At 37.2% G+C, this 13,361-nt stretch overlaps 1 protein-coding gene across 1 annotated transcript in view; it reads left to right on the top strand.

The window, feature by feature from the left end:
• LOC115519995 (phosphatidylinositol 3-kinase regulatory subunit gamma) overlaps positions 1 to 13,361 on the top strand; it is a 129,676-nt gene that overhangs the window by 68,709 nt on the left and 47,606 nt on the right. The window contains exon 2 of the mRNA XM_030323931.1: positions 12,965 to 13,073. Within this exon, the coding sequence (XP_030179791.1) occupies positions 12,965 to 13,073 (109 nt within the window). The remainder of the gene's footprint in view (positions 1 to 12,964; positions 13,074 to 13,361) is intronic.

Raw genomic sequence — 13,361 nt, 5'->3', positions numbered from 1 at the left:
TTACACTGTATGTTAACTAACTGGAATTTAAATAAATATATATATTTTTTATTGCCAATTTGGATGATTTTAGATGTAGTGAAGAATCACATGTATTTAATCAACTGTATATTACCTGCTATAATCTACTTGCCTAATTTTTTTTTTTCCTTACCCCATAGAAGCTTTCCAAGAGACATCTGTAAGCTTCTTGCTACAGTTTGGACCAGCAGCATTGGTATCACCTGGAAGCATGTTAGAATTGCAGAATTCCAGGCACCAATCCATACCTAGAAAACCATATTTTACATTTTTACGAGATCCGTAGGTGATTTATAATTTAATGAAGTGTGAGAAGCACTGTCTTCTGTTGCATAGTCAGAAATTTAGGAAGGACCTTGTAGTTATAAATACTGTTTTGGGGTCAGAGTATAGGTATTATTTGAAGCTATGGGAGTAGATGAGAGTATGAACCATGGATCAAGGAAATACCAGTTTTAAGGTGTGGATGAAGGAAGAAAATTGAGAGCTAAGGAAGAAAGAAGCCCAGAGTACATGAGGTGTGGGAAAATGAGCAACCTTCCAAGAACAAGGGCTTCAAGATTAGTAGTGTTCTTTAGGGAGAGCCAGATTTCAGAGAAGGCTAGGAATTAGGGAAAAAACACATTCTGGGAACATACTGAAATTATAAAATAGTTTACTTACAATGTAGGGAGAATGTTCAGGGAAGAAGCTCTAGAGGTTATAATGGAATGATGAGGAATGAGAAGATGGTTTAGTTAGTGGGGAGGCAGCTATATTGGGGTGAGAACATAGGAGATACAAGTAGCTAAAAGGAACTTCCACTGTTCCCTACCTTCTTCTCTTCATGTTTCAGGCATTTGTTTAAATTGTCTCTTGGATCTTTCTTTCTTTTCTTTTCTTTCTTTTCTTTTCTTTTCTTTTCTTTTCTTTTCTTTTCTTTTCTTTTCTTTTCTTTCTTTCTTTCTTTCATATAAACACCGTTCCTTTAGTCTGGGACACTAGATTGTCTTCCTTGACTCTCTAGATTCAGTGCCCTTACTTTGTGTTCCATGGCATCCGTTTCTTTCTGTGTCTTTTTTAAAAATTAAGATGTAAATCATACTTTAAAAATACTTTCACTGTGTTTAATCTTGGCCCAATAATTATATGTTTTACTTACTTGAATTGCCCACTGGACTGTTTGTTTTGTTACTATCTTTGGCATCTAGCCTAGCACCTATATCTAACAGCTAATGTTTCTTGGTTGCTGTGTGTTGTACACTGTTTTAAGTTTACATGTATTGACTCATTTAACCCTCATAGGATGTATGTACTACTTTGGCCCTATTTTATGGATGGAGGAAACAAAGGCCTAGAATAAGTAGGTCAGTCACTGTTGAATGAACACATTTATTGTGTGTATCAGGCACTGTGCTGTAATTTTGGGTTACAGAGTTAAGAAAGTCTTTGGTCAGAGTTTCAGACAGAATGTTAGTTAAAACTTTACCCTGAGAGGAGCCTGGGTGGCTCAGTTGGTGAAGCATCCAGCTCTTGATTTCAGCTCAGGTCATGATCTCACAGTTCCTGAGTTCGAGCCTTGCATTGAGCTTTGTATTGACAGTGCAGAGCCTGCTTGGGATTCTCTCTCTGTCTTTCTCCCCTTACCCTGATTGTGCTCTCACTCTCTCTCTGTCTATCAAATAAATGTAAAAAACAAAAACAACAACAAAAAACTTCACCCTGTGATGAGGGAAATATAGCTGGCTCTGAGTTTTGTAGTATTTGGAATGAAAAGGTTGAAAGGCCTAAATGCTTATATAATTAGATGTGCCCCTTCTCCCCCCAGCACAGACTGGAGACATACATTCGAATGTTGTTTTAGCCTTCTATCTACCATTTTTTGTTTGAAACCATCCTTTGTAAAGTCAAATCCCAGCATAGACTATTAGGGCTGAGATCTGCCATTCCTCCCTGGTTTTAATAAGTACCTAACTCTGATTCTTTTTTTTTTTTTTAATTAAGTATTTTATTTGGAAACAATTTAAAACTTACAGAAAAGTTGCAAAAATAAGAATATTAAAGAATACCTATATGTTCTTTACTCAGGTTTACTTGCTAACATTTTATTCCATTTACTTTATCATTCGTGTTCTCTGTTTATTATATAAAATCCTACTGCTTTTTTCTGAACTGCTTGAGAATAAGTTACATTCATCCTGACCCTTAACCCCTGAATGCTTTAATATAGATTTCCTAAGAATAGGAATGTTCCTTTACATTCCACAGTATGCTACAGTTATCAACTTTAGCACTTTTAACTTTGATACTTTACTGTTCATTTATAAATAGCATTTATAAAATACTAATTATAGACCACGACTAAAGAAATAATCTTTTTATAGTGCTGTAGATCCTGAATGCTTTCTTTAATTAAAAAATACCAAAGTGAATTTTTGAAACTTCTTTTAAAAAGTCGGAAAATAGACTCTTAACTATAGAGAACAAACTGAGGGTTGATGGAAGGAAGTGGGTGGGTGGGGTGGACTAAATGGGTGATGGGTATTAAGGAGTGCACTTGTTGTGATGAGCACTGGGTGTTACATGTAAGTGATGAAATGCTAGATTCTATACCCGAAACCAATTTTATCATATAGGTTAACTAGAATTTAAATTTTTTTTTTAACATTTATTCATTTTTGAGAGACAGAGTGTAAGTGGGGGAGGGGCAGAGAGACAGGGAGACACATCATCCAAAGCAGGCTCCAGGCTCTGAGCTGTCAGCACAGAGCCCCACACGGGGCTTGAACCCATGGACCACGAGATCATGACCTCAGCTGAAGTCGGATGCTTAGCCGAATGAGCCACCCAGGCGCCCCTAGGTTAACTAGAATTTAAATGAAAACCTGAAAAAAAGTCAGAAAACACAATGAATTAAAATAAAAAGTTACTCATAACCATCATTTTTGTTTTTATTAAAATATACCTAAAGAAAACATACATACATACTCTCCTGTGCTGCTTTTCCATCCCTGTTATATACACTATTAAGTTTCTGTATTTTTCCAGATGTTTTTATGTATGTATACACACACACACACACACACACACACACACACCCCAAAGCAAACATGTACATTTGTGTGTAGATGTTTGCTCGTATATCTACATTGTAAAATTGAATTTAAAAATCTTTGTGTGTTGCTGAAATTTAAAACTCATAATTTATGAAAGTGGAAACAAAAGTCCTTTTTATCATCTACTAAACAGAAATAAAACTCCTAGGCATTTTATGAATACTTATTTAGGAAGATATTTGTTCAGGTGTATTTAACATCACCTAGCACTGCAGTGCTCACCAGTGCAAGAACTACCTTATCAAGTGGTTAAAAGATCATTAATGTACCCTAATTAGCTTTTCTCTCCATATGTTCCACTTGACCTACTTAAAGTGTTAAGTGGTTTGAAATTTTTTAAGCCTTATTTATAATATCATAATTTGGAAGCAACATACAGATATAAATCTCCTTGTCTCCATATAATTACAAGGTTAAGATAACTTTTTTGTTTTGCTTGTGTTTAGTAAATTCTGTAATTTACATGATGATGGGGGTCAAATACCAGAGAAGGCAAGACATTTAGTTTGAAGACTCTAATTGGGATAAATTTGAACATACTCAGATTTTAGGAATAATGAATTATCTTGAAATTTATCCTTTTGGACTATAAAGTCCGTAAGTATAGGGACTGTGTCTCTCTAGTTTATTGCTATAATTCCCCACTTATAGAACATAGGAGGTATTGAATATTTTATGTATATAATGATAGATAAGAATATATAAATAGGCCAGTATTGCATTCATTTCCGATCTTATAGTTCATTATGGTTGTGTTGTTTTAGGAACTTTATGTAGAAACAGCTTTGTAGTCATTTCATTCTTATTTCTGTAGATAAGAAAAGTAAGATACAAGGAGGCTCTGGGCAGCCCTCTGTAATAGATGAAATGGTCATTATATGTTTGTTGGTGGTAGAGCTACCAGTGAACTATTATTATCCATAAATAGCATCTTCCCCATGCAGCTTGGTCAACTCAGTTTAGCATAGAGCTCTTCCAGAGAAGGGATATAGATAGTACCAAGTCTTTGTGATTCCTTTTGGTGATTAGAGTGTAACCCACTGCTGACTCAAGGAGGCATATTGGTTCTTTTTGGGCCCTGCTGGTCACGGCTCTTAGTTCAGGAAGTTCTAGGTTTGAGAAGCTTAGTGTTTGAACTGAAGTTTCCCCAGGAGGGAATCAAATGCTCCTTTTGCTGGGTTTCCATTACACTTTGCTTTTACCTTTATTATAGTATTTACTTCACTCTGCCGAGTGTTACTTGTTAGGTGTTTCTATGTGTTATTCCCTCTAGGTTGGTTCATTTGAGTGCTGGGAACACCTTGTCTTTGTACCTTTCATAGCTATAGCACAATACTTTGTATAGCACAAGTTTTAACTGTTAATTCTTATAAGTGGAGAAGTAGAAGAATTTTAAATTTTGCAAATTATAGTTCCAATTGTAGCTATTTTTTGTAAGCTGCATCAAATCCTTTCCAAACAAGATAGGCATAAATAAGTAGCATTTAGAAAAAAGTATGGATTATAGCAAGTTCTTCCTTCATCTAACAATTTCAGAAGCCTGATAGTTTTTTTAAAAGAACAGCTTTATTGAGATAAAGTTCACACAGCATACAATTCACCCACTTAGAGTGTATAATGCCATAGGTTTTAGTACATTCACAGAGTTCTGCAACCATCACCACAAGCAATTTTGGAACATTTTCATTGCCCCACTCTGCACACATTGGCTCTCCTTCCCCTTTCCCCTTTAATACCACCCTAGGCAACCATTAATTTATTTTCTCTGTAAGTTTGCCTGTTCTAGACAGTGAAATCCTCTAATTTGTGGTCTTTTGTGACTGGCTTCTTTCAGGTAGCCTAAATGTTTTCATGGTTCATACATTTTATGGAATATTTAATTCCTTTTTACTGCCAAATAATATTCCACTGTCTGGATATATACCTCTTATTTATCTATTCATCTTTCTTTTAAGCTTATTTATTTATTTTGAGAGAGAGAGAGAGAGAGAGCAAATGCGGTAGATGCAGAGAGAGGAGGAGAGAGAATCCCAGGCAGGCTCCACACTGTCAGCACAGAGCCCAGTGTGGGGCTCGAGATCACGAACCCATGAGATCATGACCTGAGCTGGGATCAAGAGTTGAATGCTTAACTGAGCCACCCAGGCACCCCTATCCATCCGCTGATGGATATTGGGTTGTTTCCACTTTTTGGCTATTATAAACAATGCTGTTATAAACACTGATACACAAGTTTTTGTGCGGATGTAGATTTTGTTTTTCTTAAGTATATAGCTACGATTGAAGTTGCTGGGTAATATGGTGACTCTAGGTTTAACCTTTTTTAAAAAAATTATTTATTTTTTAATGTTTATTTTTTTTTTGAGAGAGAGATACAGTGTATGAGTGGGGGAGGGGCAGAGAGAGAGGGAGACACAGAATCTGAAGCAGGCTCCAGGCTCTGAGCTGTCAGCACAGAGCCTGATGCGGGGCTCCAACTTGCAGACTGTGAGATCATGACCTGAGCCGAAGTCAGATGCTTAACCGACTGTGCCACTTAGGCGTCCCTACTAGGCTTAACCTTTTTAAAATATTTATTTATTTTTTTGTTTTTAAGTAATCTCCACACCCAACGTTGGGCTTGAACTCAAAACCCCAAGATCAAGAGTTGCATGCTCCACTGACTGAGCCAGCTAGGCACCCCTCTAGGTTTAACCTTTTGAGGAGCTGATAGATTGTTTTCAAAACAGTTACATCATTTTATGTTTCTATTAGCAGTGTATGAGAGTTCCAGTTTCGTCACATTCTTACCAACACTTGTCTGTCTTTTTGATTATAGTTTATCCTTGAATAATGTGGGAGTTAGAGGTGCAAATCCCCTGTGCAGTTAAAAATCTGTGTATAACTTTTGACTCCCCAAAAACTTAACTACTGATAGCCTACTGTTGACCAGAAGCCTTACTGATGACAGAAACAGATTAACACATATTTTTTATGTTGTATATTACATACTGCATTTTTACCATAAAATAAGCTAGAGAAAAAATGTTGGTAAGAAAATCATAAGGGAAAATACATTTACAGTACTGTAATATATTTATTGACAGTGTGAGTTTATGTTGTCTGTTCATAAGATAAATCATCTGTCTTTCAGTAACTACATTAATATTATATGATACAAAAATACTATAAGATGTTATACCTTTTACACTAGACATCAAAAATGAAAAGATAATGTGAAAAAACTCATTTATTTACAGATATAACAATTCATGCATTGATAATGAAACATAAATATGATTGGCAATGATGACAAAAATGTCATAGTTCTTGCTATACAGTTACTAAGTTTTCATATCAAGACACATGCACAACAGTTTATTAACTGTACAGTATGATGATTATTTGCTGTTAAGTGGAATTGAATCATCATAAAGATTTTCATCCATGTTATCTTCATGTTGAGTAGGCTGAAGAGGAGGGGGAAGAAGGAGAGTTGATCTTGCTGCCCTGGGGTGGCAGAGGCAAAAGAGGTGGAGGAGGAGGTAGAAGTGGAGGCAGGAGAGGCAGGAGAGGCAGGCACACTCGGTGTAATTTTACAGAAATATGTAGTAATTTTTTTTTTAAGTTTATTTAGTTTGAGAGAGAGGGAGAGAGAGAGAGATTCCCAAACAGGCTCCATGCTGTCAGCACAGAGCCTGATGCGGGGCTTGAACTCAGAAACTATGAGACCATGACCTGAGCTGAAGTCAAGAGTTGGGCGCTTAACTGACTGAGCCACCCAGGCGCCCCTGTAGTAATTTCTATCTGACATTTTTGCTTTTTCATTTCTCTAAAAATTTCTATACAGTATCAATCCTTCTACCATTTGTTTTGTTTCGTTGCTTGTATCATACAAGGGTCCATATCCTAAATGAAGTCAAAAGCAGTCTTGGATATTTGGAACCCTTTTGCCAGATTGTCTAATGTCACTTTGTTTTCCGGAACTGCTGCTTCTTCATCTTCTTCTTCATCATCTGACATTGGTTCAGAAGCACTCATCTCCATCACGTCTTCTGTTAATTCCTCCGTTGTGGTAGCATTTTTTCTCTAAGATCCATATCTTGAAACCCTTCACTCGCTGCTTCCCCCTCCCCCCCATATCTACGATCTCTTTCATGATTTCCTTGATTGGCTCTGTTGTAAATCCTGTGAAGTCATGTACAACATCTGGACACTATTTTCTCCAGCAGGAATTTATTGTTCTGGGCTTGATAGCTTTCATGGCTTTTTCTGTAACAGTGATGGCATCTTTAGTGATGTAATCCTTCTAAAATATTTTTTTAATGTTTATTTTTGAGAGAGAGAGAGACAGACAGACAGCATGAGCGGGGGAGGGGCAGAGAGAGAGGGAGACACAGAATCTGAAGCAGGCTCCATGCTCCCTGAGCTGTCAGCACAGAGCCCCAACATGGGGCTCAAACCCACAAATTGCCAAGATCATGATCTGAGCCGAAGTTGGACGCTTAACCAACTGAGCCACCCAGGCGCCTCTTTAGTGATGTAATCCTTCTAGACTATCATGATGTTCTATCAGGGTTCTCTTCCATATCATTGACAATTCTTTCCAAAGACTACTGTACATCACGAGCCTTTAAGGTCTTTATGACCCCCTAATCTAGAGGCTGAATTAGTGATGTTGTGTTTGGGGGCAAGTAGACCATTTTAACACTTTTGGTGTTGGATTTGTCGGGTTCTGGGTGGCCAGGGGCGCTGTCCAATATCAAAAGAACTTTAAAAGGCAGTCTTTTACTGGCAAGGTAAAAGCCAGTAAAAGGTAAAAAGCCTGGCAAGGTATAAGCCTGGCAAGGTAAAAGCCAGGAAGTACCTGGCTTCAGGGACAAGCATTGATGAAACCAGTCTAGAAAAAGGGTTCTTATTATCTAGGCTTTCTTGTTGTATAATCAAAAGACTGGTATCTGGTATTTATTTTTTCTCTTCAAGGCTTGGGGTTAGCAGCTTTATATAGATAAGGACAATCTTTTTTTTTTTTTTTTCTTTAATGTTTACTTATTTTTGAGAGAGAGAGTGAGGCAGAGTGTGAGTGGGGAGGGCCAGAGAGAGGGAAACACAGAATCCGAAGCAGGCTCCAGGCTCTGAGCTGTCAGCACAGACCCTGACGTGGGGCTTGAACTCACAGACCACAAGATCATGGCCTGAGCTGAAGTCAGACGCCCAACCGACTGAGCCACCCAGGTGCCGGATCTTGATCATAAATCCAACTGCATTTGCACCAAAGGATAGAGTTAGCCTATCCCTTCTTGTCTTTTTTTTCTTTTTTTTTAATCCCTTCCTGTCTTAAATCCTGGTGCTCACTTCTCTTTCTTACTAATGAATGTCCTTTGTGGCTCCCCCCCCCCCCCCCCCCCCCCCCAAGAAAAGGGCACTTTTGTCTGCATTAAAAACCTGTTCAGGCAGACCTCCTTTCTCCTCCATGATTTTCTTAATGGTTCTGGGAACTTGTCTGCTGCCTCTTGGTTGGCAGAAGCTGCTTCTTCTGTTATCTTAATGTTTTTAAAGCCAAACTTCTTTCTAAAATTATCAAACCATCCTTTGCTGGTTAAATTCTCTGGCTTTAGATCCTTCACCTTCCTTTTGCTTTCAGTTGTCATATAAAGACTTAGCTTTTCTTTGAATAATATTAGAGTCTATAGGTATGCCTTTCTTATAGCTGTCCTGCTATAAAAGCTGCACTTGCAATACAGGATAAAAAAGTATTTTGCAAAAAGTGTGAGGTTTTTGCATCTGCTGGCATAGCGGCAGTGACGGCTTCACAAATTTCCTTTTTTTTTTTTTTTTTTTAAACAATGGTCTTTTAGGCTGGTGGGCAACTGCAGACCTCAAACAATTCAACTTTTTCTTGTAATGTTATGACTTTTCTTTGCTTCTTGGGAGCTTCCAACATCACTAGTGGCACTTTGTATGGGTCCTTTGGTGTTATTCAAGGTTTAAGGTATTGCACTAAACACAAAAAATATGCAAGAACCACGGGAGATTACTTTTTACTGTGATATGTAATTCACTAGAGAGAAATGAACTGTTCATGCAGAGATGATTAGTGTCACAGGGCATTTTAAGTGGATACTTACAATACTTGAGCTTACTGCAATAGCAACAGGAGATGGCTACAAAATTATTACAGTAGTACAACATGTACTACAGTTAATTTTATGCAGTTATGATTTAGTACTGTATTTTTACCTTTGTTTAACATTTCTCTCAACCACAAATGGCACCATGTACAATCTGTAAGTGTTGGCACAAAATTTTGATGAATTTTAACTTTTTATGATTTGTGTATATTTTATGGTAGTAAATGATAAAATAGACTAGTGTATACATGTATTTTATGCATTCATGACATATCTAATGTTTTCTTAGGCTGTTATGTTTCTAGACTTAGGTGGTTTGTGAAGTTTTTCAAGCTGTTGGAAATCTCCAAGAAATTTTCCAAAAAATCTGTGTATAAGAGGACTTGTGCATTTCAAACCCCTGTTGTCAAAAGGTGAACTGTATAGTCAAATCCTAGAGGGTGTGAAGTGATATCTATTGTGATTTTATTTTATTTTTTTGAATTTAAGTTAGTTTATTTGAGAGAGAGAGAGGGAGTGAATGAGAGAGAGAGAGAGAGAGAGAGAGAGCAGGGGAGGGACAGAGAACGAGGGAGCAAGAATCCCAAGCAGGTTCCATGCTGTTAGCGCAGAGCCCCACCCAGGGCTCAGTCTCACAAACCGTGAAATCATGACCTGAGCGGAAAGCAAGAGTCGGACGCTTAACCAACTGAGCTACCTAGGTGCTCCATTATTTTGATTTTGATTTCCTTGATGGCTGATGATCTTATTTTTTCATGTGCTACTGGCCATGTGTATATTGTCTTTGGAGAAATGTCTATTCAGATCCGGTGCCCATTTTTAATTAATCATTTGCCTTTTTGTTAAGTTGCAAGAGTTCTTTCTGTGTTCTAGATACAGTTTTTAAAATCAGATATATGGGGCCCCTGGGTGGCTCAGTCCGTTAATTGTCCGACTTCAGCTCAGGTTATGATCTCGCGGTCCATGAGTTTGAGCCCCGCGTCGAGTCCTGTGCTGACAGCCTAGAGCCTGGAGCTTGCTTTGGATTCTGTGTCTCCCTCTCTCTCTCTGCCCACCCCCTACTCATGCTCCGTCTCTCTCTCTCTCTCTCTGTCAAAAATAAATAAACATTAAAAATTTTTTTTAAATAAATAAAATCAGATACATGATTTACAAAGATTTCCTGCAGTTCTGTGTGTTGTCTTTGCACTTTCTTGATGTCATCTGAAGCACAAAAAATTTTAATTTTGATCAAGTCCAGTCTATGTGTTTTTTTTCTTTTAGTCATTTGTGCTTTTGGTTTCTAAGAAACTAATGCCTAATCCAGAGTCATGAAGATTTAAGCCTGTTTTCTTTGAAAAGTTTTTTAGTTTTAGCTCTTATGTTTAGATCTTTGATCCATTTTGAGTTAATTTTTGCATATGGTGTGATATAGGGGTCTGACTGTGTTCTTTTGAATAAGGATAACCAGTTATCCTAGCACCATTTGTTAAAAAGACTATTCTTCTACCATTGAATTTTTTGACATTCTTATTGAGAGATATTTAACAGTTTCTGTTTTGAAGAATATATTCACATTTTCCCCGTTTTCCCTCTATATTGTCTCTTTTTTATTAAAAAAATATTTAGAAACCATCTCAAACTTATAGAAAAGTTAGAAGTATAAAAAGAGGTTAGAGTGGGAGAGAGCCAAAGCATAAGAGACTCTTAAAAACTGAGAACAAACTGAGGGTTGATGGGGGGTGGGAGGGAGGGGAGGATGGGTGATGGGTATTGAGGAGGGCACCTTTTGGGATGAGCACTGGGTGTTGTATGGAAACCAATTTGACAATAAATTTCATATATTGAAAAAAAAGTATAGTACAAATAATTTATTCTCTTGAATCATTGAGAGTAAGTTGCTGACATGATACCCCACAATGATCATATTTGTCTGTATTTCCCACCACCAAGAACATTCTCCTATACAAAATCAGAATATTCACGTTGATGTATTACAACACCAATCTTATTCTCAGCTCCCATTCAAGTTTTGTCCTTCCTCCAGTAATATTCTTTGTAACAAAGTCACAAACTGCATTTAATTGTCACAATTCTCTAGTTTTCTTCAATCTGGAACAGTTCATCAATCTTTCTTGATTTTCACAACCTTGACTTTTTTGAAGATTACAGGCCATTTTTTTTTTTTTTTTGGTAGAATATCTCTCAATTGTGGCTTGTCTGATGTCTCCTCACGATTAAATTCAGTTTGTGCATATTTGGCAGGAATATCACAGAAGTGATGTTTTATCCTTCTCATTGCATCCTGTTAGGGGCCCAAGATTTTATCATTACTAGTGGTATTAACTTAATTGATTATTTGATTAAGGTGGTATTTGCCAGACTTCTCCACTTCTTGTCTTTTTACTTTTGTGACTAATAAGCATTTTGTAGGAAAGCCTTCTGAGATTTTGTAAATCCTCCTCATTAATCTTTCAATTATTTATTTATTTTTTATATCTGCCTGCATGGACACGTGGATTCTTATTTTGTTTGATGACTTATATTTCCTTACTATCATTATTCATATTGATGCTCCATATTTGGTAGTGGGAGCCCCTTCAGTTGGCTCCTTTATTTTTTGTTGTGGCCCCTCATTCTTTGAGCACTTGCTTGCTTTTTGGCTTAACATGATGTTTGAGGTTCATTTGGTTCTCGCTCTGCCCCAGCCCTGGAATCAGCCTTTCTTCAAAGAGCCCAGATTGTTTTAAGTAGAGGATGGCACTAGAAATAAAGATATGGGTACTGGTTATGCATATTGGGGGTGCGGCTGATCTCAGGACCTCTCAGGACAGAGCTTGGGAATAATTTTATTCCCGGTATGTACAGACATTTGCATCTCTCTTTCTATTGAATTTCATGAGTTCATTATCAATAGCTGCAATTCCAGTTCAAACTCGAGGGATCGTTCTATTTTTTCACTTTTCCATATTTGTAACTTCCTTTTTAGACTATGAGAAAACTGGGTCTTATTAATTTTAATAGTTTTACTTATTTGGTTCATATCTCTGTATGTACCTCATCTCTTACAGCTATTGCTGCATTCCCCCAACACCTCGCAGCCTCCCCTCCCCCAAGTAGAAACTCTTTTCACCCTTATCTGGCTTTGTCTCATTGCACTGGTATGCCCATTTCTGAGGACTGTGTCCTCATTGGCTTGGTCTCCACTACACTGTGCCACCGGGCCCTGTGCTGCTGTGCTTCTTATTTCATTTAGCTTTATTTAACACCTTGTGCCAGGCTGTCCCTGTGAAGATCTCCTTCTTACCCTCCTCTGGCTCTGAGATCCTGTGCTGTGCTGTGCTGCTGTCCCCTTATTTGGACATAATCCTTCTTCACCTGCTTTGGGCTCTGATACTAACTCTTGGCCATCATGACCAGTCTCATGTAATGGCTTTTGAGCTGAATTGTTGGTGAAGGGGCTTCACACTGTCTTTTGAGAGAAGATGAAGTTTTGGGTGGCATCTGTTCAGAATTAAAAGTTAGCACTTTATAAGAAGGAAAAAAAAACCCAGGTAGCTTGAAAATTTCACATTTTAGGCAGTTATTGGTAGAGTTCTAAAAGGATTCCTTCTTTGGCTAACATTTAATATAAAATAACACTTGATTTATAATTATCTGAATCTTAATGTACATTGGTTAATGAGCTGTTCCTGACTGAGGAAATTAGAAAAGAAATAGTAATTTACATCTACAAAATAATATTCATTTTTCTTCTAGCTCTTCCACCAAAGCCACCTAAGCCAATGACTTCAGCTGTTACAAATGGAATGAAGGACAGTTCTGTTTCTCTTCAGGATGCAGAATGGTACTGGGGGGATATTTCAAGGTAATAACTAGAATACTACTATAATTCAATGCAGTTGAGAAACAAATCATTTTTGAGAACTAGTTAAAAATAAAACATTTTAATGCACTACTAGTTGTTAAAGATTACCATTTTGAAAATCATATGTGAGAACATTTCAAAAGTTTCTAAATGCTGTCCTTCCCACAAAAAAGTGACAAGAAAATCTTTATTACAGGTGTGATCATTACTTTTAATACTGTATTGAGGATAGATTTCTGAATAAATGAAACTTCTACATTTAGGATAGCTACATGTGTTTTAGGATAA

This window comes from Lynx canadensis, chromosome C1, assembly GCF_007474595.2.
Source record: "Lynx canadensis isolate LIC74 chromosome C1, mLynCan4.pri.v2, whole genome shotgun sequence".
NCBI classification, from domain to species: domain Eukaryota; kingdom Metazoa; phylum Chordata; class Mammalia; order Carnivora; family Felidae; genus Lynx; species Lynx canadensis.
The sequence above is the reverse complement of the archived record's forward strand: the minus strand, read 5'-3'. Positions and strand labels throughout refer to the sequence as shown.